The 26,432-nt window shown below is 26.0% G+C and overlaps 1 protein-coding gene across 5 annotated transcripts; it reads left to right on the plus strand.

The window, feature by feature from the left end:
* The first annotated feature begins 8,107 nt into the window (after nt 1-8,107).
* LOC129961089 (uncharacterized) lies at nt 8,108-26,097 on the plus strand. Of its 5 annotated transcripts, none has more exons than XM_056074911.1 (4): nt 8,108-8,248; nt 19,736-19,803; nt 25,721-25,783; nt 25,898-26,097. In XM_056074911.1, the coding sequence occupies exons 1-4, from the start codon at nt 8,239-8,241 to the stop codon at nt 26,087-26,089; spliced, it is 333 nt and encodes a 110-aa protein (XP_055930886.1). In that variant the 5' UTR covers nt 8,108-8,238; the 3' UTR covers nt 26,090-26,097. The 5 variants fall into 5 exon arrangements, 1 of the variants encoding a protein (XP_055930886.1); XR_008783762.1 differs by lacking the exon at nt 8,108-8,248 and adding an exon at nt 15,839-15,976; XR_008783761.1 differs by lacking the exons at nt 8,108-8,248; nt 25,721-25,783; nt 25,898-26,097 and adding exons at nt 15,839-16,064; nt 20,492-23,258.
* Nucleotides 26,098-26,432: the final 335 nt, after the last annotated feature.

The raw sequence follows: 26,432 nt of genomic DNA on the forward strand, positions 1-26,432 counted from the left end.
GAGGACCTTCTAGTGTAAATTTTGTTCTAATTGTTGTGATAAATTGGGTTCTCTTTTAAACTGGCATTTCACAAATTAAAAAAAAAAAATAATGTTAAAACCATGGTCAATAATGTATAGAATGAGCTTGAGTCTCGTTTAAGAAAACAATATTCTTAATAGATTATATCTCTCCTCGAAAGAACTCATTCTTTAATTTCGATTGGGATATAATTCCTAAAAAAGAAGAACCTGTCAGTTATTTTTTATTGGCTCTTTACAAGCTAGCAAAGCTCCTGGATCTGACCGACTTGACTATAGAATATGGAAAATTATTTTTAAATATGTCGCAGAATTTCTTTAAAGTCTTTTTAATTACTGCTTTAATTATAAGTACCTTTCAGCATGTTTGAGGAATAGGATAGTGTTCTTCCTCTGAAAGGTAGGAAATGATTCTAATTTCAATTTTCATCTTGGTCATTCTGCTTACTGACAACAATTGAAATTAAAAAAAAAAAAGATTAATTATTGATAGCTTTTAACTTTTGTGTCTTAATAATGAAATTGCCCTCAATAATCGATTTTGGTTTTAATGGATTAAAAAATAGCGAAATAGCAGTGGCTAAAATTGTAAATAAAACTGAATATTTTAGAGGTAAATCAGATGTACATTGGTATCTATTGATATCAGATATTCATTTAACCCTCCAAGCACCGGAGACGTGTTTTCAAAGCAAATTAACTTCAAGACAGTTTATTCCTACTTTGGATTTTGCCTTCGAAATCGGAAAAGACTTGTTTTTTCGCCATTGTCGTCCCCACCACTAATGACATCTTTGGCAGTGATGGATGAAAACGACAGCAGGTAGTCCGGATAGAACTAATTTACATCGACAAACGAGCTCCTTATCTTATAAACGATTTAAGTGGGAAAGGTTGCTTGAGGAAAGAAAGAAAATCTTTCTTAAATTATTATTATACGGAAGCAAAGTTTTATAAGCACTTATTTTCAAAAGTAAAACAAAATGTTTTTGAATATCTTATTATAAAAATTATGATTAAACATTCGTAAAATATATCGATTGGCTTCAAGGTAATAACAACAACAAATTTGTTTGCTTTTTCTTTCTCTTTTATATTAAAAAATCGTACTTGCCTCAAAATTTATCCATAATATAAATACTTGGAAAGAAATCTCATTGCGCAAAATAGAAATTGGTATCTGTTAATATTTCAAGACGGTTTTGTCATATTTATATTTTGACATAAAAGTGGCAGGATTTTCTCTAATTTTTTTCCTTTTAAAATACTGAATAAAATATTGAAAGAAATTTCCTGGTTCATTAATTAAGAAATGGGGTTTTATTTTAGATTTAAAATGCATTAAAATATCAATGCGTTTCAAAATTGAATGTGAGAAGAAATTTATTTCCAGTAAAACTTTAAAAAATCATTAATTTTTTTCTCTGTAGTGAAATAATATTTTGTAAAAAATAAATAATACATGAAAAATGAGAATATTTTATGAAGAGATATAGAAATCTATTCTTATATATTTTTTCAAAACAGCATTCATATTTCATTCTATTTTTAATAATACTTATGGTGCAGTATTCGCACTGAAATACTCAGAAAAATAAATTAAAAACAATTTAAATGAATCTGATTTTAAGGAGATGAGAATCCTCAACTAGTTACATATAATCGCTGGCAGATTATTTGTAATTCCAAATAAAAAAATAACTATATATGAATTTTTGAATGAAATAAAGCAAGTAAAATGATAAGTAGACTTGCATAATGTACTTGTATTGCTTAAAAACATCGCTTAATAAATTTTTGCAATCCTCTGGCACTTTTTTTTCTCGTATTACAAAAAGTTAGCAAGAGTTAGATGACGAAAGTTTTGTTTAAAACTCTTGATGTAAATATTTTAATGCTTTTAAGTTCAGGCATTTTCCATGAATTATAAAACACAAAAATCAATTAAAGAGAGCAATTGAACCTAAAGTTGCCGAATTTGATTTGTAATTACTACTTGCAAGTAAAAGTTCAATAAGAAAAAAAGTTTCAAAACTGAAATTTTTATTTAAATAGAACTTATTAAAATTTTGTTCCATCGAAAATCTTTCATTTTCTTTCTTTTTATTTTTTCATCGTAACGATATTAATCGAATCGAAAAAGATGTAAAAGGTTTAATAGAAAATATTAAATCCATTACTTCTGCAAAATAGTTTTCAAAGTTATTTGAAAAATGTGATAGCCGACATATTTAAATACAAAATTTATTAAAATAAATGAGGAAGGTTGGACGTGGGAATGAATACTCAACAGTAAAACATGAAATTGATTTCATAAATTTTAATGCTGTTTCATTAAATATTTGTAAACAATTTCAAAATATTTTTAGTGATGGTTAAAATAATAAAAACAGAAATTTCATCAAAATTAAATAATTTTATATGTAATATCATTCGTGTATTATTATTTTCAGGATATTTTATGAATATTTCAGTATTTTCCACTTTTTCTAACATAATTTGTTTTGGAACAACCTAGCGTTCAATGAAAGTCATGTTGAAAATTTGTAGAAATACATCTACAGTAGAGTATCTGATATCAAAGAGGAATTTGTGAGAACGTCCTTGCAAAATATGTCTTATCATTTTACATATTCCATCAATATTCTTCCCTTTTATAATGTAGTGTTGAATAATTTACATGGTAAGGGTGAGGAGATAGATGCAAAACACATGGGTGAGGACACGTGGTTCACGCCGGTGAACAATACCGGAAAGGGTTTTCTTTGATAAAAGAATGTTAATTGATGTCTTTGTTGAAGATTACAATGAAACATGGAATCCTAGTAGTAGCGGAGTGAACATGTGCTATTCATATTAAATACTTCAAAGTAAATTTGAAGTAATTAGAATAAAATGTGATGGAATTTTAGCATTTTATTACAGGTATGACTTCAGAAAAAGAACCATGAAGAAATCGGGTTAAGATATTAAACACAAAATTGTTCACAAAAATTGCTTGTAAAAAGATATTTTTTTCATAGTGACAGCCTAAAATATATAATTAAAAAATTTGAAGTTTTTTTAAATATTAGCATTATGAAAATTATTAATAGCGTTAATTATATTTAACAATATTAAACTAGGAATTAAATTCTTTTTAAACTTTTGCAATTTTACTTTTCCCCTATACGTAACAACCTTTTCATTCTTTTAAGCTGTTGACCCATCTGTACAAAACTGACCTCTGAATTTTACCCTTAGTGTTACAAGATAAAGATCATATTAAATTTCCGACTTTAAAATAAAATGCTATTAAACTTAGAGGAAAAGTATTTCTTTAAAATGAATCTATATTATAAAGTCTTATAAACTGAGCTATAAAATGTAATCTATACTTATAATAAAGCTCAATGTGTGTGTGTGTGTGTTGGCGCTCTACAGGCCAGGTCATTTGACATACAGCTACCAAATTTGGTACATGTATACCTTAGAGGTCGGGAATGTGCACCTGGGGTCCCTTTTTTTGAAATTTTAATTAGAATTTTAATTATTAATTAAAAACTAACTTTCCCGCCAAAAAAATCTTCCATTTTCCCCACCGCCAACTTTTCCGCCAAAATAATCTTCCATTTTCCCCAACGCCAAATGATTTAGGCTTTAGTTCTTTTTTTCTCCCAACAGTAATGAGGCTAGGGTTAAGATTTTTCGGCGGATTATTTTAAACGATTATGTTTATTTTCTTAATGTTTTATTCATTTAAAATTAAACATTGTTAATTAATCCATGTTTCAGATTCATTCTGAAGTACTTTTGAATTAAAATAACACAGAATAAAGGAAATTAAAAATGTATAATCTGCATAGCGTTACCCCAACTGGCGTAGAAAAATTCACGCATTTGCGTTACCGTAAAAGGCGAAGAAAATTCACGCATGCGCACTGTGTTCTGACTGTTGGCATGGCAACCATTATCAACGGACGATTTAAATTACTTTTAGGTTAGTTGTATGCTTTTGTAAGTAAATTGTATTTATGTTAGTTATATATTTTTTGTATATGCTTATAGTTTTAAGTACATCGTTTTTTAAGTAGTTTTTTTTAGCCTGTTTTCAATGATTTAAATTATTTTTAGGTTAGTTGCATGCTTTTGTAATTAAATTGTATTTATGGTAGTTATATAATTTTTGATATATGCTTATAGTTTTAAGTACATCGTTTTTTAAGTAGTTTTTTTAAACCTGTTTTCGACCGATTATTTTAAACGATTCATTTTTTTTTTCTTAGTGTTTGATGCATTTAAAATTAAACATTGTTAATTAATCGATCTGTTTATGATGAATCTGAGAAAATTTTGTTGACAAATGCTTGAGATATTACATAAATTAAGAAAGATATTCTTTAGTGACCATAAAGTTTAAACGCTCAGTGACTCTATTATCAGTAATCATATTATTTAAAAAAAATGCTTTGTTTCAGTAAAAAATATTATTATATTAGTTGCAGATTTATCATTTACACTTTAATTTAAAGCATAAATTCTACGAGGGGTAACAGAAAATTAGAGAGATACATATCACGTTATGACTGAAGGCCTTTATAATATTATGAGTGAATTATATGACTATCAGAATTTGAAGTTTTAAAATTTTTTGCTGAAGAATCTATTAAAGTTGGAATTGCATAAAATATTTAATTATTAAAATTTTAACGAGCATTAAGATTGGCGAACCGGCTGGTCGCCAAAGGCGGCTAGTAATAAATAAATGATATCATGAGCAAATTTGAAATTATTGAAAATTTGGAAAAAGCATTTTTTTACATGAGATAAATTTTCGAAATTCCATTTAAATACATATTATATAAAAGGAAATAATTTGCAAAAGTTTAAGAGAGATCTTTGCATTATTTTTTGAATGTTCAACTCTGTTGGGAATCAAAACCAAGGGTATCGAAAAATGGCTATAAATAATTTTTTATCAATAGGAATTCGAGAAAAGAAAAACAATCGATCCTAAAAATTTTTTTTATTGAATTTCAGGTGGTCCACAGCAACAGCTTAAAAAATTTGCGAAAATTAAATTTGAAAAAAAAAAAAAAAGGCTTATATTTTAGTGATTGATTCTCAAGGAAGTGAAAAATTAGGGATCGTGAGAGCAATGATAGTAGTAAAATGAATATCGGCTTGATAATTGAAATAAAATGCTAAATACAAATTAAATTTTCACCGCTTTTTAAAATTTAACTTCGAATTTATATTGGATTGTATTCTGTACGTGATTAATGATGTGCACAAATAAGTTGCAGATTTTCGAACAAAATATAAATCAAACAAATGTTATCTAAATATGACATTATTGTAATATAGGTATTTTAATTTCTTCTAAATAGGGCTCTTTGAATTAGGAAGCGATTTTTAAAAAATTGCATAAAGAATCAGCGCAAAAATTTTAGATAAAAATTAGTAAAATCAAATTTGAAGATTGCTTAGTTAATACAAGCGTGAGCTTATTATCATTCCCAATAGCATTAATTTCATGGGGCAAACATGAAACCATTTCATTTGGAACATTCCATTCATACACTTGCACTTTTTGACATTCATAATTTAAAAAAGGATGAACCTATCCATTAATTGTGCCATTTACAATTCTAACAGAATGATTCTAGACCTAGATTTTGTTGATGCATTGAAAAACGTTTCCTTGTCAAAATGATTCAAAATAGGTAGAACGATATCAAAGCAAAATTTTTAATGAAACAAAACTATATATATATATAACCCAACCAAACGAGCGAATAATACATTATTTTTACGAAAGCGATACACAATTCAGTTGTAAACAACTATACTGTTCTTAACTATATGTAAAAACAACAGTAAAATGAAAAGAATACTTCTTTGATTATTTTTCAAAGAAATGACAACTCCCTTCTCTCTAAATTTCTAATAAGTAATACTTGTATCATAAGCAAATGCCTCATAAAATCATGTGTTGATCTTTTTGGCAACCCATATTATCAGAATTAAATCAGCACTGCTAGTCTGCTAAAATCATGACAGGTAAGAGTGATTAAAAAAAAATTTTTAAGTCCTAGTAGGGTCGAAATAGTAAAAACTAAAAGAACGCTATTCAACTTTTTAGCTTGAAATCAGAATAAAAGCTATTGATGAGAAGTATAACTTCATATTCTTGGTATTCTGCAAAATTCTAGGAAATATTGCCATCAATTTTAATATATTTTTAGACGAAAAATTTCAGTAAGATTCTAATAGAAAGATAATCAATCAGCCGAGAAAGGTAACACTTTAGGATAATTTTACACTCCAGTATCTTACATTAAAAAGTTGCGAAATAGAGGGAAGGGACCATGCAGATTGAAAAGCAACTGATTTATAAAAATCAAAATTGGGGGCAATCAGTCATGAAACTCACTTAGTACTTCAGGTCTACTTTTATGATAAATAACTTAGTGTATGTCCTTTTTTCTTAAAATCAAACTTTTACACCTTAGTGTAGGAATAAAAAGTAAAGAAGCTAAAAAAAAATTAAATTTTCAAAGTTCAACGAAGAGATAATTTGGGAATAAGTTAAACGAAGCATTATTTGTTAGAATAAAAAAAGGTACATTTATGATGACAAGAAAAATTTCTATTCTTATAACTGCATAATTACAGAAGTTATTTAGTTTTAATTTAATGGAAAAAAACATGAAAATGATTATTAAGGTAATATCAAACAGCTGAGAAGGCGGATGGTTTTGTGGATAAATTTTCAGGAAGAGAGTAAAAGAACTTAGATGCTGTTAGTCCAAAACGAATTACACTGGAGAATAAATTGAAAAGCCAGAGAAGATGAAAAAGCTAATTTGAAACTTATTGTCACTTACTTTTAAACTAGAAAACTCAGAATTATCTATAAAATCTGCCTGTTTATCATAATTCAAGTGCAAAATCAAAGCAGACTTTAAATAACCATAGAAAATTTTTAAGTCCAAGTACCGGTTTAAAAATGACTCTTCCCAAAAATTAAGATTTAAAAGAGTAACTATAACGATGGAGTTTATGATGGAGAAAAGTATTTGGAAAAATGTGATAAAACCATTTTAATCATTAAAACTCCTTAAAAAATTAAAATTCGCTACTATAAAAGATGCATACATGAAAAAACACTTAATCAATAATAATAAATTGCTTAATATATATATCGATACAACTACAGTCAATGCAGAAATGACAGTATCTGCGACTAAAATTCTCCAAATTCCCACCAATTAATCAATATCAAAAGTCTTTATTTCTCCAAAAAATTATTACACCGGTTCAAGTGCAGAAAAAATTTTTTTTTTTAAAATGGGATCATTGAACATATCTAATTATTCTGTTAGATTCTTTGTATCTGTTTTTTTTTTCAGGTTTCTTTTATTCAAAGTAATAGACTTCTAGAGTAACCCTTTCTCCCAAAACATATATTATGAAAATATGACTATGGCATAGTCATCTTGCATTAATGCTAAAGCAAGAACACTTCTTCCAAAGGTTTTCTTTGGCCATCACGTACAGATCCGAAAAATGAACGACCAGATTAAATTATAAAAACCGAATGCTCGAACCCGTATCCTCTAACTTATTTCTGCCTGAACGAATACAACTCCAAAAATGGTGACCCGTACACAAAAATAAAATATATATAGCCCCTTAAAAGCAAAGTAAACTTTCAAATTCCATGATATATCACTCATATATTTTCCTCGATTGATAACCAATTAAAAATAGTTTTTAAATAAAAAAAATTGTAGAAATATAACTTTTTTTATTATAAAATTGATGAAAACGTTGAACTTCGTGATCTTATTACTTCAACAGTTAATTTTTTTTAAATTTTACTTTCATATAGCTATCAGAAAACTAAAAATGTCTTAAAACTACAAAACAAATGTATGTACATGAAATAAAATTATCACATTAGGAAAAATATTTAAACAAACATTAAATAATTTTAAAATTATTTTATCATAATTTTGCAATATACTTCACTAGTACGCCAGCCTAACAGTATTTCGCGATTGATTTTTCTCGGTTCTCTCTAACTCCGCTTCACTGCGTGTGTACCAGGAAAAGAAAACAATCCGCAATTTGAAAGCCAGTGTTTTGATTAATTCTTGTTTTATAAGAACCTGAACTTAGATTATTTTATTCAATAAAAGTATCAGTGTGCATCAAGTGGACTTAATTGTGATGAATATAAGTAATCGACTATTTAGTACAATTTCATTCCAGAAAATTACGACTTTCTTTATTAATATGCAACAACTTCCAACCTTTCAATGTTTTGGTTATACCTCTTTCATCGAAATTAAAAGTTTCATGACTAGATTTATTAACGATTTATCGTTAGCAAAATGTCATCCAATATTTTAATATATCCTCTCTATTATTGTATATATATATATAAATGGAAGAATTCGTTCATTCAGAAATGTAGGCTTTATTATAATTTTTTTTTTTGAATTAACCTATTAAACTGCCAATGCATTTAAAAATTGTCTTGCTATGCTCAAATATATATGATGTCTTCCAAAGCTGAGTAAACTAAATTCTTCCTTTCTTAAAGGCCTGCATGAATAACATTCAAATCTATTTCATATTTAACAAGGGTAAGTTATTATATTTAACAAACAAAAAAAATGTAATAATTTTAGCTGTAGGTTTAGATCTTTACCTTGCTGAAATAAAAAATTTAATTCTAAGCCTAAATGTTTTCTTCATTGTTTCAAGTTCTTTTAAACAATCTTATCAGTGATTTCAGCAATAAAAATTATATTTTTATACATAAAATGCAGACATAGTTCAATTTTGTAACCAGATTTCTAACTCTATGATTCATAGTGGGAATGGAGAGATCAGGTAGCAGCTCAGAATGAATGTGTCAATTTTACATACAAGTTCTAGAAACTTTAATTTCCTCACATTGTTCTATAATACATGATGACAGAAATCTTGAGACTAAATTTTTTTAAACAATTGCAGCCTTTTCCCTCTTTATTTACTATTTTAATGCATTCTTCTTGTCAAATGACAATTAATATTCACTTTCTAAATCACTTTTTGAATTATTATTATAGAAACATATTTTCCTTCTACTGTAGGTATAGTAATTATTTTAATACTCGTCTAAACAAAATTTTGTACTATGCTTCCATTAATTTTTCTCTTTATATTTTAAGAATAAATGTTCTCTCATGTCCAAATTTATTAGAAATTTGACTAAAGATTTGATATTTCTGGTTTATTCCTTATTAATTCCTCCATGATTTTTCATCATAATTTCATGCCATTAGTTACCTTTTCCAGATATATGAATCATTAATCTCTGAATATCTGTATCTATTATAATCCTTGAGCCTATTTAATGAATAAAAATTTAATTTTTCTCATAACTAAACAGCCAGCATCCAAACTGAACAAAAACTATTATTCAAATTTATTAAAATATAATAAAACAGAAATACTTAAACTATTATCTTTTAAGAAGTACATCTTCTTATTTTATGATATAGGTTTTGATGCCTAACACATTTTTTAATATGCATTCTACTTTTCTGTAAATATTAGGTCTGCATTACTTTTTGTTAATCTCTTATACTTAAAAAAGGAGTAAATATTAAATACTGAATTTTACATCATTATATCTATAAATATGTTTTTAGTTCACATTTTTCATTAGCACAAATAATATTGATATTCCAGAATTACCTTAATTTATGATCTTAGATATAATAATATTGATGTTTGCTTGCACATATAATTTCATATAAAATCAGAGTGACTAAGATCTATTTTATATAACTGTTAAGGTCTTTCAGAATGTTATAGTCATACAGTATATCAATACATATTTTTAACCAGGGGAATACAGATGATAAAAAAAAAAAAAGAAAATAGATATTGTTTTGAGTTTTTATATATAAATTGTATAAAATCCTTGATTTTTCATTGTTATATTTAGTTTTCTACAGACTTAAGGAAATGAAAGATGCTAAAATTAACTACAATGAATATAAATGATTAATGTTAAATATAATGTCATTTTGTTGATATATTAAAATTTCAACTAAAAAAGGTTTTGACTAGTTGTGGTTCATTCATCATAGTTTCATTTAAACATCTCGCTAAATTAAGTGTCGCATGTTGATTTAATTTTTATTGCGAAGCAATATTTTTAAAGGATAAAATGAAAATTATAACAAATCTAGCAAGACTATGAAGAACAACTGAAATCAAGAGAAATTCCAAACATCTATAAATTAAAAGATTAAAATTCCAATTTGCATAGAGTGTTTCTATCTCAACCTCGGTCTGTTACAATTTTGTTTTGATGCCATGTTTTTGGATAAAATCATGAAAGTAAGATGCTAAAAATGTTTTAGCAAGATGAAATTTAAAGAAAAATCAAATAGAAATACATGAACTAGAATATTTAAGATAATTTAAAACATTCAAATATTTATTCTTATAAATTTAGACTACTTAAGTCTTTCACTAAGAAATTTTATGTTCTTACTTATAATATTGATGCAAACTTAAAGAAGGCTAGACATTTTGGTATACTTCTTTGTATGCGGTGCAATCACGTTCGATTTCTGAATAATGCTGAGGTATTTTATGCCTCTATGAAAACCTTCAGAGATAAAGACTTAAAACTGGAAACTAATAAATATATAAGTATTTTAAAATTTATTTTTAAAATTTAAAATAAAAATTTTAAAACCTTAACCAATTATCTAAATAAACATAAAGAGAATTTTTATCATAAGAAAAACTGAAGGTCAGAGCAAAAATCAATGCCTTTTTAGGTTTAAAAACAGTAGGAGAAAGTTATGAAACCACAATAATATATCAGAATTTATAAATCCTTATAAAGATCAGAAGGATTTTTGTCATTTCAATTTAAAATTTTGCTATTTGAACCTCATGCTTTCCCATAATTAGTACTTACTTTTAAATTTTAAAGAAATTATTTTTCCTTATTAGTGCAGTATCTTTTATTAACATTATGATTCTTTTAAACGGAATGTATTATTTTAAAATAATAGTAAATAATATAAAACAAAATTCTGCTTATTCATGAAATCATTTTTGTAAATTTAAAATTACAATTAAAAACTCATAACTGAACTTTTAATATTGTAGACGCAAAATTCAGTAACAATTTTATTAGATTATTTTATATCTAATTAAAATAAAGAAATTGTCATAAATCTTACTATTATAATTTCAGAAAATAAATTTGTATAAGCATTTTACAAACCCTGTTAATTTCTTATTCAGTTTTAATTTTTATATAAAAATATCACATAATCAGTATTTTTATTGCAAAACTGTTCAATCATAGTTTTAAGTAAATTAATTGTCATTAGCATATGATATAGATTAATTGAATAACAAAACAGTTGTTTATTTCCTCAGCTCTTTAGTATTCAAAATTTATTAACTTCGGTCATGATATCAGTTTTAGCTAAAACTGCTTTGATCAGTGGCAACTCATGAAATGCAATATACTGCTATAATGTATATTTATACTGCTTACATTTTCTGATTTTTTAAAAAATTAATTTTGAAAAAGTTAATAGCTTAATTTATTTATATTTTTATTTCAAAATACCTAAGTATTTTAAAATTCATTTTTCATTTCCTTTTCCCGTAATGTTTAATATATTTAAAAAAATTCTCACAAAGGTGGTTAAACAAAAACAAAAAAAATGAGTGCAAGGTGTAAATATAAAAGAAATTTACTTGTGGGGAATTAATTTCTTTTTGATTTATGTGAAAAATCTGAGAGATATTCAGGGTGGCCAGCTGACTGGGAATTCTGATAAATCGGGAAAAGTCGGGGAAGTTTATTCTATAACTGGCAATTATTTTATATCAGTAATTCTTTTCAAATTTGTCAATTTGCTGGTATTTTTCATTAGTAGAATGAAACATTGTTGGTAACCAACAAAAATCATTTACTGATAGTGAAAAACAGTGGCCATCCACTTTTCTGTGCATGCTGCAGATAACAGAACATTTGCATTTAAAATTCCAAGAGACCAAAATTTCATCTGTGTGGTATTGTCAGTGCTGTATTTAAGAAATTTCCTTAATTCTGAAGAACAAATTTTGTGCATCTAATTTATAATGGATTCTTACTTAAATGGTATTGGTTATTTTATGCAAATAAACTTTTCCTTTCTTTTATATTCTATCTAAAAAAATTATATCTAAAAAATTTACTCCTTCACTCTATTCTCATGCATTATTTATGGTATTGCAATGGCAATCTGATGATATAATAATTCATTGTACTTAGATTTAGTGAATTGCGAAAGAGGCCATGTTTAGAATTTACCAAAGCAATTTAGGTATAGTTGAATTAGTCAAATTAATATTTGGTATAGGGAAAAAAAATACCACCACCACATCTAATTTATTGCATATATATAAATCTATAATATTCCATTTTGAAGGTATCAAGTTATTGGCATAATTAGCAAAAATGGGTTTGTTTTTGCTTTCTATTAGAAAAAGCAGCCTAACTAAGGCTCAACTCCCATTAGTGTTATGATTTTAAGTTTTTATGGCTCTTTTATCATTTATATATATATATATATATATATATATATATATATATATATATATATATATATATATATATATATATGGTCTACCCCCCCCCCCTCTTTTCTTCCTTCAAACATGATGTCAGTCATGCCATATGTAGTGGAAGCAAAAGTATGAATTTTGAGTTTTAACCTTCAAAATTATTTTAAACTGAATATAAAATGTTGACCCATTATTATAATCCCCTAAACAATTTACTGTAACTAAATAAATGTGCCACTAATTTTTTTCCCGCATTGGAGTTTTTCTATTGAATTATGAAATATTGGACATTATTAAACAAATTTTCTTAATGTTTTTATTTATTTTTAAACATTTTAATACAGGTTTACTAAATTCTTCATATGGATATATGTTATGAACGACATGGAATGAATGTTATTCCTAATTTTTGCATTTAAATATTTTAATTTCGAGTGTAAATTCACCATAAATTCAACAAAATGCTCTATAATTTAAAAATAATATTAAACACAAAGAATTAATTTAATACATTATAGGTACACATTTTCCTGTTATTTTCTCAAAAAATTTTTTTAAGTGAAGGACAATGTTTTTCATGTTTTGATGAATGTGAAATCAATTGCCATAAAAATTTATAAAACTCATTCATGCTACAAATTTTTTTTAAAATTCATACCTCTAAAATATTTTTCTTTTAATACAATAAAGAAAAAATTTGATTCCGATCAATTTTTTTTTCTTACTAAATATTCTATTCACTAATTGTGCAAGTGATTTTCTTATTACAGTTGGTGGACTAAAAGTTAATGCAATTTTGCCATTATTGAATAATTTCTTTTATTTTGATACAATATTTTCATTTTGTGTTTTTAAATGATTTTTTTCAATTAATAGAATTATTGACAGTTCTGATTTGCATATTTATAAACATTATGGATAGAAGAGACCCCATTAGATTGAAACAATTCATTTCATTTTTAAACACATTGTCAATGTACATGTGTTGGTTAAAAATCTCTCTAGAACGACATGCATCGTCTAGTATTTTGTTAATATATTTGCAAAAAAGGGAAGTGTTTACATAATTGCTTATCGGAAATTCAATAATTGAAAATTGTGTTATTTTATTTTCTGAGCATTTACATTTTATTTTACATTGATTTTAATCAAAAGAGTAGGACAATTTTTCAAATACAGCTAATAAGATATTTTGCAATAAACAGAGAAAATAAAATTAAGTAATATTATTCTGAATACATCTAAGAAAAGTCAGGGAAAGTGGTCATAAAACCTGGAAAAAATCAAACAGCAGAAATGATGGCCACCCTGATAACTCAAATATTATATTCTTATTAATATTGAAAACCAGAACCAAATCAAAACTTGGATATTATAACAGAAATTGACAGAGCAAAAAAAGTGCAATTACTGATAATCTTTAAATAGTAGTCTTCTTTAAAACCACCCATAATTAATTTTGTTAGGTCATTTAATTTGTTAAATTTTTAAATTTATGGTACCTAAGTAGGGTTTTTATCCTAAAAGTTTTGAAAGGAATTTCTTTCAGACCCTTACCATATATAAGTAATGTTAAATCTCTGATTAGGACTATACTGGGTAATAATATGCAAGTAGATTAATTTAAAAAGTGTGATTACTCTAATTGCCAAATAAAGGAGTAAAATTTAGAAATTCTGTGAGTTATAAAATGTAAAAATATGTGTTTATAATGATTTCCCTAAAATCATTATTAATTAAAATATAGTTAATTACTTTAATAATATACTGGAAAATTAACTACTCATTTAACTGATAATGTTATAATCAAATTACTTAAAATTGTTAATGCTATATTTTATATTATTACTTTATAATCTGTCATAATTAATAAATGCTTTTAACTCTAAACCATGGTAAATTAAAACCTACAATTTCTTGCTTTGGATGAGTAATAATATTAGGGGAAAACAGAGTCTTTCAAGATGATTTTTTTTTTTTTTCCCCTTATGCAGCAAGATGGTGACAGGGTCAATTTTAACTCAGAATAATAATTTAAATAACTCAATTTTTAGCATCCCTGTGTTCAGCCTTAAGATTCAAAGTGTTTATTTTTATTGGATGGTTGGGGGGGGGGGCAGCATCAAATTCAATCTTTTAAATTTTTATTTAAAAAAACTTCTTGTCATTTTACCACAAAAATTATTTTAATGCATATTTAAATGTCTTTTATATTAAAAGAAATTATTTTAAATGTCTTTTATATGTAAAAAATTATATGTAATATCTTTTATATTTAAAAAAATTTATATTAATAAAATTCATAATTTTTCTAATGATGAAATTCTTTTTCATATTAATATTTAATTAGGAAAATTAATTCTTGAAGTGCAGATGCATTTTTAAAAAATGCCATACTTAAACTTATTTTGGACAGATTATTTTTTAAAACTAAAATAATGACTTATGTAAGCGAAATAATACTGGGAAAGATATGAAACCGCTATTCTTACCTATAGCACTGTACTTTCCAAGTCCACCAGATATCCGGTAGAAGCGGACGCCTTTACAACATTGGGTTCATATCTGTAATAAGAAAAATAAATAATAAGTAAAAAGTTATCACTTAGTTTTTTGAGAAATCATATATATCATTCAGAAGTATTAATAAATAGTTTAATCAGTTATGAATTTTTAGTGTGTTATAGAAAAAACTGTCTATGAATGTTTTCATACAACTGAAAAAGCGATTTGAGAGTTTGTAATATATATTACGAATTTCGAAGCGCTTCACTCTATAAACACTTCTAATATGTCTAAACTTTGTGTTAGTTCACTAATTATTATAACTAATACATTGGATACTTACATTTCAGTCGAAATATTTTACTGCACTTGAACAATAGCTTTTCTTAAATCAGCACCTTCTTTCTGAAGTGAAATGAAGCCATCCGAGAGAAATAATTGTGAAGTTTGAAAAGCTCATAAAAATATCTTATTAAATTATAGAAGTTGATTTGAGGGAAAATTGTGAAAGAAAAAATTAAAAATCCTTAAATTAAATTTTATTGTGGGAAAAGAAGTGAAATATATTACTCGGAATTTTCTTGGGGAATTTTTGTATGTATTTATTAAGATGCCCTTGTTTAGACATCGTGGCGCCATCTTTTGATGAAATCTGAAGTACGATAAGTATTGTACCAATGGGCAAGAAGATAACAGGGCAGCACGAAACTAAAATCAACGATTTCTAGAAAATTTATACTAGAGTAGGGTTTGGTATTGAGTTCCAAAGCCATAATTAGGAACAGGCAAAGCAGAGCAGATTTCATATGCAATGAATAACGGGGTTCGCTGCATTTTTTCGAATTTAAATTCGAGGAAATACTATTTTGTCTTATATGCATATGCAATGACTCTTCTACATTTTTGAAAGAGTTCTGTATATATATTTGCTAAAATTTTATGATTTATGATATGAGGAAAAAAAAAATCTTTAAATAATCTAAGCTGTGCATTTCATATTATAGAATAATTATATTGCATTTTATATTATTGCATCATTAGCTGTGCATTTTTATACAGATAAGGCTTTATGTTAATTAAAATATTTCATAATCAATTAAAAAATTGAATCAATTATTAATTAAAATATTTGTTAATCAATTAAAAAATTATTTATTTTTAATGACACTGATTATTCAAATATTTTTTGAAGTCTTATTGCTCATTTTTATTTTCTGATACCTTATTAATTTACAAATCAATTTTTCTAAATTTATTGTTTTACCAAAAAACCCTAATTAGATATTAAGTTAAAAATTGTGATAGTTACTGTTCTTTTCTCAACTCTTCGCAATTAGTACATTTTAGAAAAATATGGTAACTTAATTAAAATCAGTTATTGTCTAAAATTTAGAAATAAAGTAAAATTTGAGGCATCCAGTTTCAATTTTGGAGAAACTTATGTGAAAATAATTGAAAAATTGTGAAAACATATCGAGAAATGTCTACATATGCATGAAAAGTACAGATAATTTTATTTATTACCTTATTTGTTAAAAACATCCAAATTGTAAAGAAATGAAAATATCTTGCTGTTTATGCATTAATAATGAAATTAAATCTAAAATATTAATTTTGATTCAGAAACTAATTTGATAATTATAATCTATAATTATGTAATAATTTTTTAATGAGAATGAATAAAATGATCATATGGGCAAACAATAGCAGTAATTTTTTTTCCCCTTTAAAATATCCCCAGAGTATTTTTTCTTCCCTCATTATGTACATTAACTGCTAATATAAAGATTATATATATTGAAGAAGCAAAAGATGATGGAATTGTTTTAAAATATACTTTGCGATCATCTTTACTGAATTAGTTTTTTGAAGAATTAAATACACAATGCGGAAAGAAATTGTTTTTTACAAATTGCATTCTGTATTATTGCTGATATTTTGAAATAAGAGTTGTTTTAAATTTCATGTTCCAAAATGATTAATATTAATAGTGAATTTTTCAGCCTTTCCATTGAGTTCCTTTCAGTTTTTCGAGCTATAAACACCTTATTTAATATTGCACTATATCTACAAGGTTTGTAGAAATATTGTTGATCAGTTTTAAAAAAACAAATAAAAGCATGCCTCATTTTACTTTAATAATTTTGCATTTTCAAGATTTTTGTTGCTGAAATAATTTCCCATTCATTGAAGTTTTCATGATCATTATTGGTATTAAAAAATAAATTACCAATAATTCTTAAAAACGAACAAAAATAAAAATTTTAGTTTCATCCTTGATAAGTAAGAAAATACACTTTTGAAAGAAAAAAAATGTCCAAAGGAGATTCGCAGATAATAATGTTTGATGTTATTACAGTTTACTCTTGTTTTATTTTTAAAATTTGGTCTTAATTCTAAAGCACTGATAAAATACAAACAAAAAAATATGTATCTGAAATCTTTGAAACATACATGAGTGTAAACATTAAATAAAAAATGAATAATTTTTTAATTTTTTTTAAATTTCTCAAATACGGTGGAAATTATAGCTTCTAACACACACATTTACTTGCAGTAGTTTTATAGCAAATATGATTTCATGTATTTATAATATTTTGGCATTTAAAGAAGATATTTATTGTATTTTTATAGCATGAATGTAGACAATAATGCTAATTATTACAATTTTAAATAATTTCTAAGAAGGTAATATTTATTAAAATTATAACTATATTATTTTTAAATTATAAAAAGGTCTTTTATAATATGTAGACAATATGAAATTTATTGGCTCAGTATATAATGAGAGAAATAAAAATAAAGAAAAAGGCTAATTTTAAGTTTTTATTTATTAATTTAATTTACTAGTTAATTTTAAGTTCACATTTGAATACATTTTCAACCTAATTAATTGTTTTAACTTTTTAGTTTAATAATGACATATTTATGGTTTTAATTTTTTATAGAACATTGTGTATCTGATGAGATGTTTTCCACTACCATTATTTCCACTACACCATTTGAAATAGTAAATCTGTCAGTATGGTGTTTTGCACAATTACTTTGCTATTGTCAAAAATAATGTTTACCTTCACCTCGAAATTTTATTTCAATTTTGCAATTTTAACACAAAATTGTTTTTTGCATTTTTGGTATGATTTTTGTATTATAAAATGTTATTTGGAATTTTCTATTTTATTACTAAAATAGTAAAGATTTTAAAAAAGAATATCAAGTTTTAAAATTCTAATCCGGTTTTAGTATCCAATTCAAAATTATCTTTTTGTACATATTATTTTTAAGCTTTCAACTAATTAATAATTTTTTCCCCTTATTAGACTTAGATATGTTTTTCTTGAAAGTATTACAACATATAATGATTTTAATACTTCTCTAAACTTTTTTTTGTTCAAAAACAACTGTTTAACAACACCATTTTAATAATTGTGCAAATTTTTCCTGGATTTTGTCAATTTTGTAAAAATATTTTTTGCCTAATTTTCAGCAATAGGTTATTACATTGTTGCACTAAAATTCAGACCAATTTCATAGTTCCATCAAATAATTAATTATGTGATTTTCTTTCTTTATTGAAAGCTGAGGAAGAAAGATTTTATTTAATATCTTGCAAGACAAATATGAAATTATGTTTACATAAAATAAGTATGATTTGTAAATAGTTATTAATTTCATTTATATCATGAACATTTGAATGGGTTTTTTGGAAAGGCCTTTTTTTTTTTTTTTTTTTTTTTCCTCAAAGGGTTTCTATTCTTGGCCCTTTTATTTTATTTCAAAATATGATCATATGCCAACTATCAGAAAAAATGATAAATAATTTTTAAATGTGACTTCCGTTTTTACCTGTTATATTTGCCTTGAAATTTTTTATTTTATACTCTTGATTCAGGTATATTCTTTGATTGCTTTTGTTTTCACTTTCTTTAATTAATTCTGTTTAATTTCAAGAGTTTTTTATGGTATAAAATCTTATAGAAGACAAAAGAGATGGTGTCAAAATGTTGTTGTTCACCTTTAATGCTATACCATTATTTATTTATTTTTTACTGTGTCATTTATTTATTTTTCCTACCCTGAAAATAACATCTTGCGACCAGCAGTGCCTTCTAAATATTCCATTCACTTAAACTTTTTAACTAAAATAAAAAAGGAAGTCTTTTATAATTTTCAATAATGCGCACATGATATAATCTCTGGAATTTTTTCTCATTTTCATAATTTATTTTTCTGAAATTTAATTCATTAGACACTAGGAAAATACTTCTTGCTTATGATGCTCTGATTTTTTGTTTTGAAACTGTTTTAATGTGAAGCCAATACATGCATATTAAATGCTATTAAATGAACTTTATTTACTGTTGGAAATATCTTATTCATATATATATTGTTTTGCAATATAAATCTTATCTGACTCTGAAACATATAGAAATTTTATCTTAGTTTAGAAAACTTTAAAAATGCAATTGATATATTTTTTCCAATTTCATTTTTTAATGATTATTTTTAAATATAAAAAATTTCTTTTCCTGTGGAAACACTGTAAAAACTTCTTATGCATTATTTCTGTTTCCCTTTATAGGGATCAAGAATAATTTATTGTTCTTTACTGAGATGAAATATGTGCAGAAACCTAGACTCAACAGTATGGTTTGTATATTTTTGTTTCTCTTACTTGCTTTAAAGATTATTTCATTTAATCTGAAATTTGATGCTTTTGATTTGATACCAAAGATCAGAAGTAATTTAGATGAATTTTAAATTAAACTTCCTTTTTAACCCTTTGAAATTCTGTCTCGAGTTTTCATTTTCTATGCTTTGAAACAGGGTTTCATAATTTTGTTATTAAAGGTTTTTTTTGTATGATTTATTATTCAGTGTATAGTTTCTTTACACTATATTTTTGTTTAAAACTTCTTTTTAATTTTGTTGAATGGAGCATATCTTGCAAAAGTAATCTTTTTATTTTTATAGATGGATTCCTTACCAGATTCAATTAAAATTTTTAAGTTAAAACAACTTTTATTCTAGATTTTTCGTTGCCTGAAATGTCTTCCAAACAAATCTGTACCGTTATTTTTCCGTTTCAGTTTATTTCAATTTTTTTTTCATTTATTTCATTTCATTTTATAATCGACCACAATAATTTGTGATGTTGTTGGAGATTTACGCAGCAAATATTGAAAAACCTGAAAGGCATTTATACACTTGGGGAGGGGGTAGATTGAGTTAAGGAGAAAGCATTGATATTTAACAATTCTTCCTCCCAATACTTATTTCACAAATATACATTGTAGCAGTTACATTAACTCTACTATCTTTTCTTTTGATACTACAGATGGTGTTACCTTATTGTAATTTTCCTGCCCTGGAAATATTTTTATTTGTGTTGCTTCTTCTCGTCCTGAGATGATAATTTGGAAAATCAGAACCCTTAACGCCTTTTTCCCTCCACCAGGATGGTTTTGAGTTTGTTCCTTCTCTCCAATCTAAAGAAGGACAATCAGCTCCTGTCTTCAGAAAAACCATCCGATGCAGGAATTATCGTCAAAACATCTGCCATTCTCCACGAATCCAACAAAGGAATCCAGTGATCTTCTTTTGCTTCATGCTACCTAACATGATGTCAATGTTCAGGTAGATGCTCTCAATGAATCCATTCCAGAAATCCTCTTGCTATCAAGAGTGCTTTTTAATTTGAAAACGGACAACACTTGTCTAATGATACTCGATCAGAACATTGATTCCCAATGCATGTAATAAAAAATATGTGTAATTGGAAAGAATTTCCAGCTTGATCTGTACAAATCGACTGTAGCATCATTTTGTAGCATACTGTATTTTACTTTCACTTAGAAACAGACTTCTGGAAAATTGATTGGCCCATAATTACGTATTTAATGCCAGTTAATACTGAATCATCTGTCTCTACTATTTGTTATTTACATCAAAAGTGGAAAGTAGTGTACAGCGGTTTTTTTTTTTTTTTTTTTTTTTTTTACCATTCATAGTATTAAATTCAAAATATTGTTTTAAATTGAAAATTGCATTATTTTTTGAAATTTATTAAATATTTTTACAGTACTCATAAGAAGTTTCAGTACAATAATTTCTAAGTTAATAATGTTTCCACAGCATCTTGATTGTTTTATGTTTATATCTTGAAATATATGTATTGTGTGTTTTGTGTTGTTTCAACCATTTTAAAGTTCTGAAGAATATGTGTTTTAAATATTAAAGAATTCTATATAATTTTAATGTTGTTGTATTTCTGTATTTTATTCAAGCACAAATTGATTTATTGTACCTGATATATTTCTTCATCCACAAGTTTGCAAATAAAACTGTCTGTTCTCATTTTCTTATACCATTTTATGTGTCCCTGAGCGGTGTTCCAAGACTCATTAAGTGTTCATAATCTCATTTGTCAAGTACTCGTAATCTTAGTCTCTTTCGTGGTCCAGAATTCTTTTGTTAACTTTCAGATAAAGAATTATATACATATATATGAATTATATATTAGAATAAATTATATATAAGAATTATATATATATACTCCTTTTGAGATAGAAAAGTGCAATTCAGCATTTTTTGATTTTGTAATAATTCCATTATAAGATTGCATACATACCATGAACCATAACTCTGAAAATGAACACACATCTGCATTGAAAGACATAAATCTTTCAGAAAGAGTTATTTTATATTTCTTTCTCGGAAAAGCTGCATGGTAAAACCATGCTACTTGTAAAAGTGAAAACATGATCAATAACCGTTTTTATTGATTTTTAAGAAATTTAGACCAAACACTTGGGTGATTATGAGCCGAAAATCTTCAATGAAATTTTGATTAGAATGCTATCGATAAAAGAACTTCTGTCGAAAGAATAAGGTGAAAATTCTTCCCTCTCACCCCCTCATGCCCTTTGGTGGAGTGGCTTTTGGAAGCGAGTGGTACAAATGAAACTGAAACTTCTAGAATTTTGAGGAATGCCTGTTTAGATTATGAAAACATCGTCATTATCTCATGTGATTGCAAAGCAGTCATCAACTCAAGATCTCTTGCATATATGAAGATCCTAATGATGTCATTCCTCTCACTCCTTCAATGTTTTTACATTTCCATGTTGGGAGTATTGGATTTGGATAAACTTGATGATATTGTTGTTAGAAGGCATTAGAAACATCGTTAAAATCTAAGTCGAAACAGATTTTGTCATGAATAATTGAGAGTTTGGTTGCAACCGTGTACAAAGGGAAATTGTTACATAGTTGAAGATATTAGTCGAAAGATATTGTCTTTAGTGAATGTGATTCTTCTAAGAGATTACTTTGGCCAGTGGTTAAAATTCTTGGAAGTTTTCTCAGCTGAAGATAAAGGAATTAGAGTAGAGGGGCTCAAAACTTCAAATGATGAAGTTATATGTCTCATTCAAAAAAATAAATAAATCTATAAACATTTTGACTTTACATGACCAAGATTTTTCCGCACCTGAAATCTCTTGTAGACAAAATGTTTGTCATTACTTTGCTTTGAATAAAAAGAATAAAATAAAACTTTGAAATAAAAAGTTTGTAATGATGCAAAATATCTAAACATTTTCTTGCTATTTCCTTAGTTCTTATGTCATATTAAGATTAGACTTGAGTTTAATTTTCTTGTATATATTACAGGTTGTTTAATAATACCTAATAAAAATAGTTTGTGCACTTCACATTTCTATGTAATTTCAAATCTGATATGACCTTGTATCAAGCCCAAGCTTTTGTCAGGTGTTATAGTTCTTACTGAAACATAGATTTATTTTCATTTGAATGCAATCTAAATTTATACTCTGAAAGATATATGCGTGGTTCATCTGAATTCTTATTTTTTATGCCTGTATAATGGCCTTTAAACCTATATATTCACTTTCCAATCCTTGAATCAATTTATGTTTTAGCATTTATATTTACAAAAAGTTGTTTTGTGTGTAGGAAATATGAAAACATGATTTGCACTTGATTGTTTATATTATGAACTATCCTATTAATTTCACTCCAGCACTTGATATATTCATATTAAGAAAATTTGGTAATTTTTCATGACTCTTTTGTAAAATGTTTTCGCTAAAATCATAAATTTATTCTATTTGTTACATGTGATTTAATGTCAAAGATCAAATAAAATTTATGTGAATTTTGATTCTTACTGCCTCTCTTAATTTGTCATTTGAATTTTTTTTCTGCCTATATTATTTCTTGAGTTATATTAAAATTAGATGTAAGTCGAATTTTTGTGCTTCATTTTTATGCAGGCTCTTTTATCAGGACAAACAAGAACAAAAATATTACATATGATACTTCTATATAAGTTCAATGAGTCATTCTATCAAGCTAATTCATTTGTTGCGTAGCTTGTGAATGTTTTATGTATAGTTTTTATTGAAACTTAGATCCACCTATACTTTAACACAGTATAAACTTCATACACTAAGAAACATATATAATTTTCATCTGAATTATTAGTAATTTCACTCTGAATGGCTGTCAAGCACATAATGTTTCCGTTTTTTGAACATTGAGGAGGATGTAGCTTTAAATTTACACATAAGTGCTTTATTTACTGGAATTTGAAAAATTATTTGCACATAATTGTTTGTATCATGAACAATCTGATTCATTTCACTCCCATGCATGAGATACCCATACTATTATTAAGGGTTATTTTGGTTTACTATTTTTAAAGAGTTCTTGATGTTAATCATACATTTCTTTTATTTGTTATATGATTTGATTTCATAGATCAGGCAGAATTTACATAAGCTTTAAATTGTACTTCCTCTCCAAATTTGTCAATTTTGTCTCGAATCTTCATATTTTATGACAAGGGCCAATTTTCAATTAAATGCCTTTTTTACTTTTTTTTTTAAATTTATTTTTTGTGATAGAATCTTTCACTCGAAGTATAGTTAATTTTTAATATATTCTCTTTCTTTTAAGTGCTCTTTCAAAAAATGAGTTTGACTCTCTGGTAGATGGAAAATATCCTAGAAAACCAATCATGTTTTCCTCTGACTTCTTTTGAGTTTCATTTAAAAATTTGAGATCAAGGGTATTATAAATTTTTTTATCATCTAGCATATTTTCTGGACAGAATCTTTACCACTACTTTGTTTCTTTTCTTTATCCCTAATACATATTCCAACCAAATTTTCGAAGTAATTATTAAAGTTTTATAAGAATTAGAATTTTCTTTGTTCTAAATTATTTCTTGTGTCATTTAAATTGGATTCAATTAGTTTCATAATTTTATTTCTGCAGGTTGTTTTATCAATCCCAGTAACAAAAATGCACACTTCACTTTTACATAATAGCAAATCTAATGTTTCTTTGTATTGATCTCAGGCATCTGTGTATTTTCTGATGGTAATATATAATTTAAATGAAAACTTAGATCTTCTTTTATTTTAATGCAATATGAATTTTATTCTCTGGGATATGTAATATGGTTTAATTTCATTGCAGGGCATAATAGATTTTTTCTATTATTAAGATTTTTTTTATTTATAATATGTGATTTGATATCAGATTTCAAACAGAACTTATATGACTTTTAAATCATGTCTTTTTTTTTTTTTTTAAATCTGTAATTCACTCTTGATTTTTCATATTCAATGCTCTGAAATAATGGTGCACTAGTTCTGAAAATTTTGATTTCCAGGCAGCAACAGAGAACTCATTCACTCAAAAACACATGATTATATAATTAAAAACAATAAATTAACATAATTTATTTCCAATCTAAAAATTTATTGGAAATATTACTAATTATGTTATATAATTATTATACATGTTTAAGGAAAGAAGGCTTATCAAATATAATAATAATGAAGAATTATTCTGTTTAACGTATGTTAAATATATATGCTCTATTTTTTGATAATTTTTTTTATTAATTTGCACAATATTAGTCTGAGATCACAACTTACGATGAAATTTTTTAAAAGTGAATAAAAATTAATGTTCAATTTTTTTTTTTTATCAGTCCTTATAGTCTCTGATTTTCAAAAACTTTAAACATTTTATTGAAAATCCTAACCACAGCCCCATGCAGATTTTCAAGAATATATATATATATATATATATATATATATATATATATATATATATATATATATATATACTATGATTTTTTCAGAGAAGTAACCGAGATATAGGGATTAGGAATTCTGTGGAGTTTTCATATATTTCCATTGGCATCTGAGCCCTGTCAACCGTATACCATTCCTCACTGAAATGGACAACTTTAAAGTATTCGGAACAGTGTTCAAAATAATCCCTAGGGGAAAGCCCGGTTGAGATTAATGCTTAGAGATGGCTCATATTACAAAAATCACGTAATAATTTAACATAACGAATTTAATGAACTTGACAAACGGCTGTGCCGCTGTGTGTGTGTGTGTGTGTGTGTGTGTGTGTGTGTGTGTGTGTATTTGAACGACAGAAGATTGATTTCCCCTGCCTCTAATTATTTTCTATCATTATGTTTTTATATGATCAAGAATAACATTATTTTTATTTTTAGTTAGTTATTCGATGTTTCTATTCAACACTATTCGAATGCTATATACTTATACTCTCATGGATGGTATGACTTTTTTGTTTTATCTTGTAAATATTTCAATTTTGCATCTTATTATTTTTTTCTCGATTTACTGTTTGTCATATAATATATTTATTTCAATGTACTGTTTACCTTCAGGCTAGGTCACCGGAATGGTGGCCGATGTGGGAGCTGCTCACAGTTCTCATATTCTGTACAGTGTCATGTTGCGTCATTGATCACATGATGATTTCACAGCTAAATTGGCAGATGAGAGTGCGACGGGCAGACGGACAGACGTGCTGCTCACATTCCTTTACCTTTTTATATCTTTTTATGCTAGTTCAGTAATGCTTTGTCCCTGTATTAACTTATATCTCGTTTATTAATAAATATATGTCAAGTATTAATGCTGGTCGTTGCCTTTCCCCATAAAACAACACTTTTTTTTTCTACATAATAGCTAAATCAAGGAAACGATATTTTTATTTGAGTAATTTAGTTATGTTTAACGATATATGCATCACTGACAAAGTATTAGTAAGATAATTAATATATATTAGTAAGATAATAGTAAGAGATAATAATAGATATCAAGTAAGTACTTACTCTTATTATAACTTAGTGAGTTATAAGTTAATAACTCTTATATATAAGTAATATATAAGAGTAAGTAATAAATATTAGTAAGATA

Source organism: Argiope bruennichi, chromosome X2 (genome assembly GCF_947563725.1).
Source record: "Argiope bruennichi chromosome X2, qqArgBrue1.1, whole genome shotgun sequence".
Taxonomy (NCBI): domain Eukaryota; kingdom Metazoa; phylum Arthropoda; class Arachnida; order Araneae; family Araneidae; genus Argiope; species Argiope bruennichi.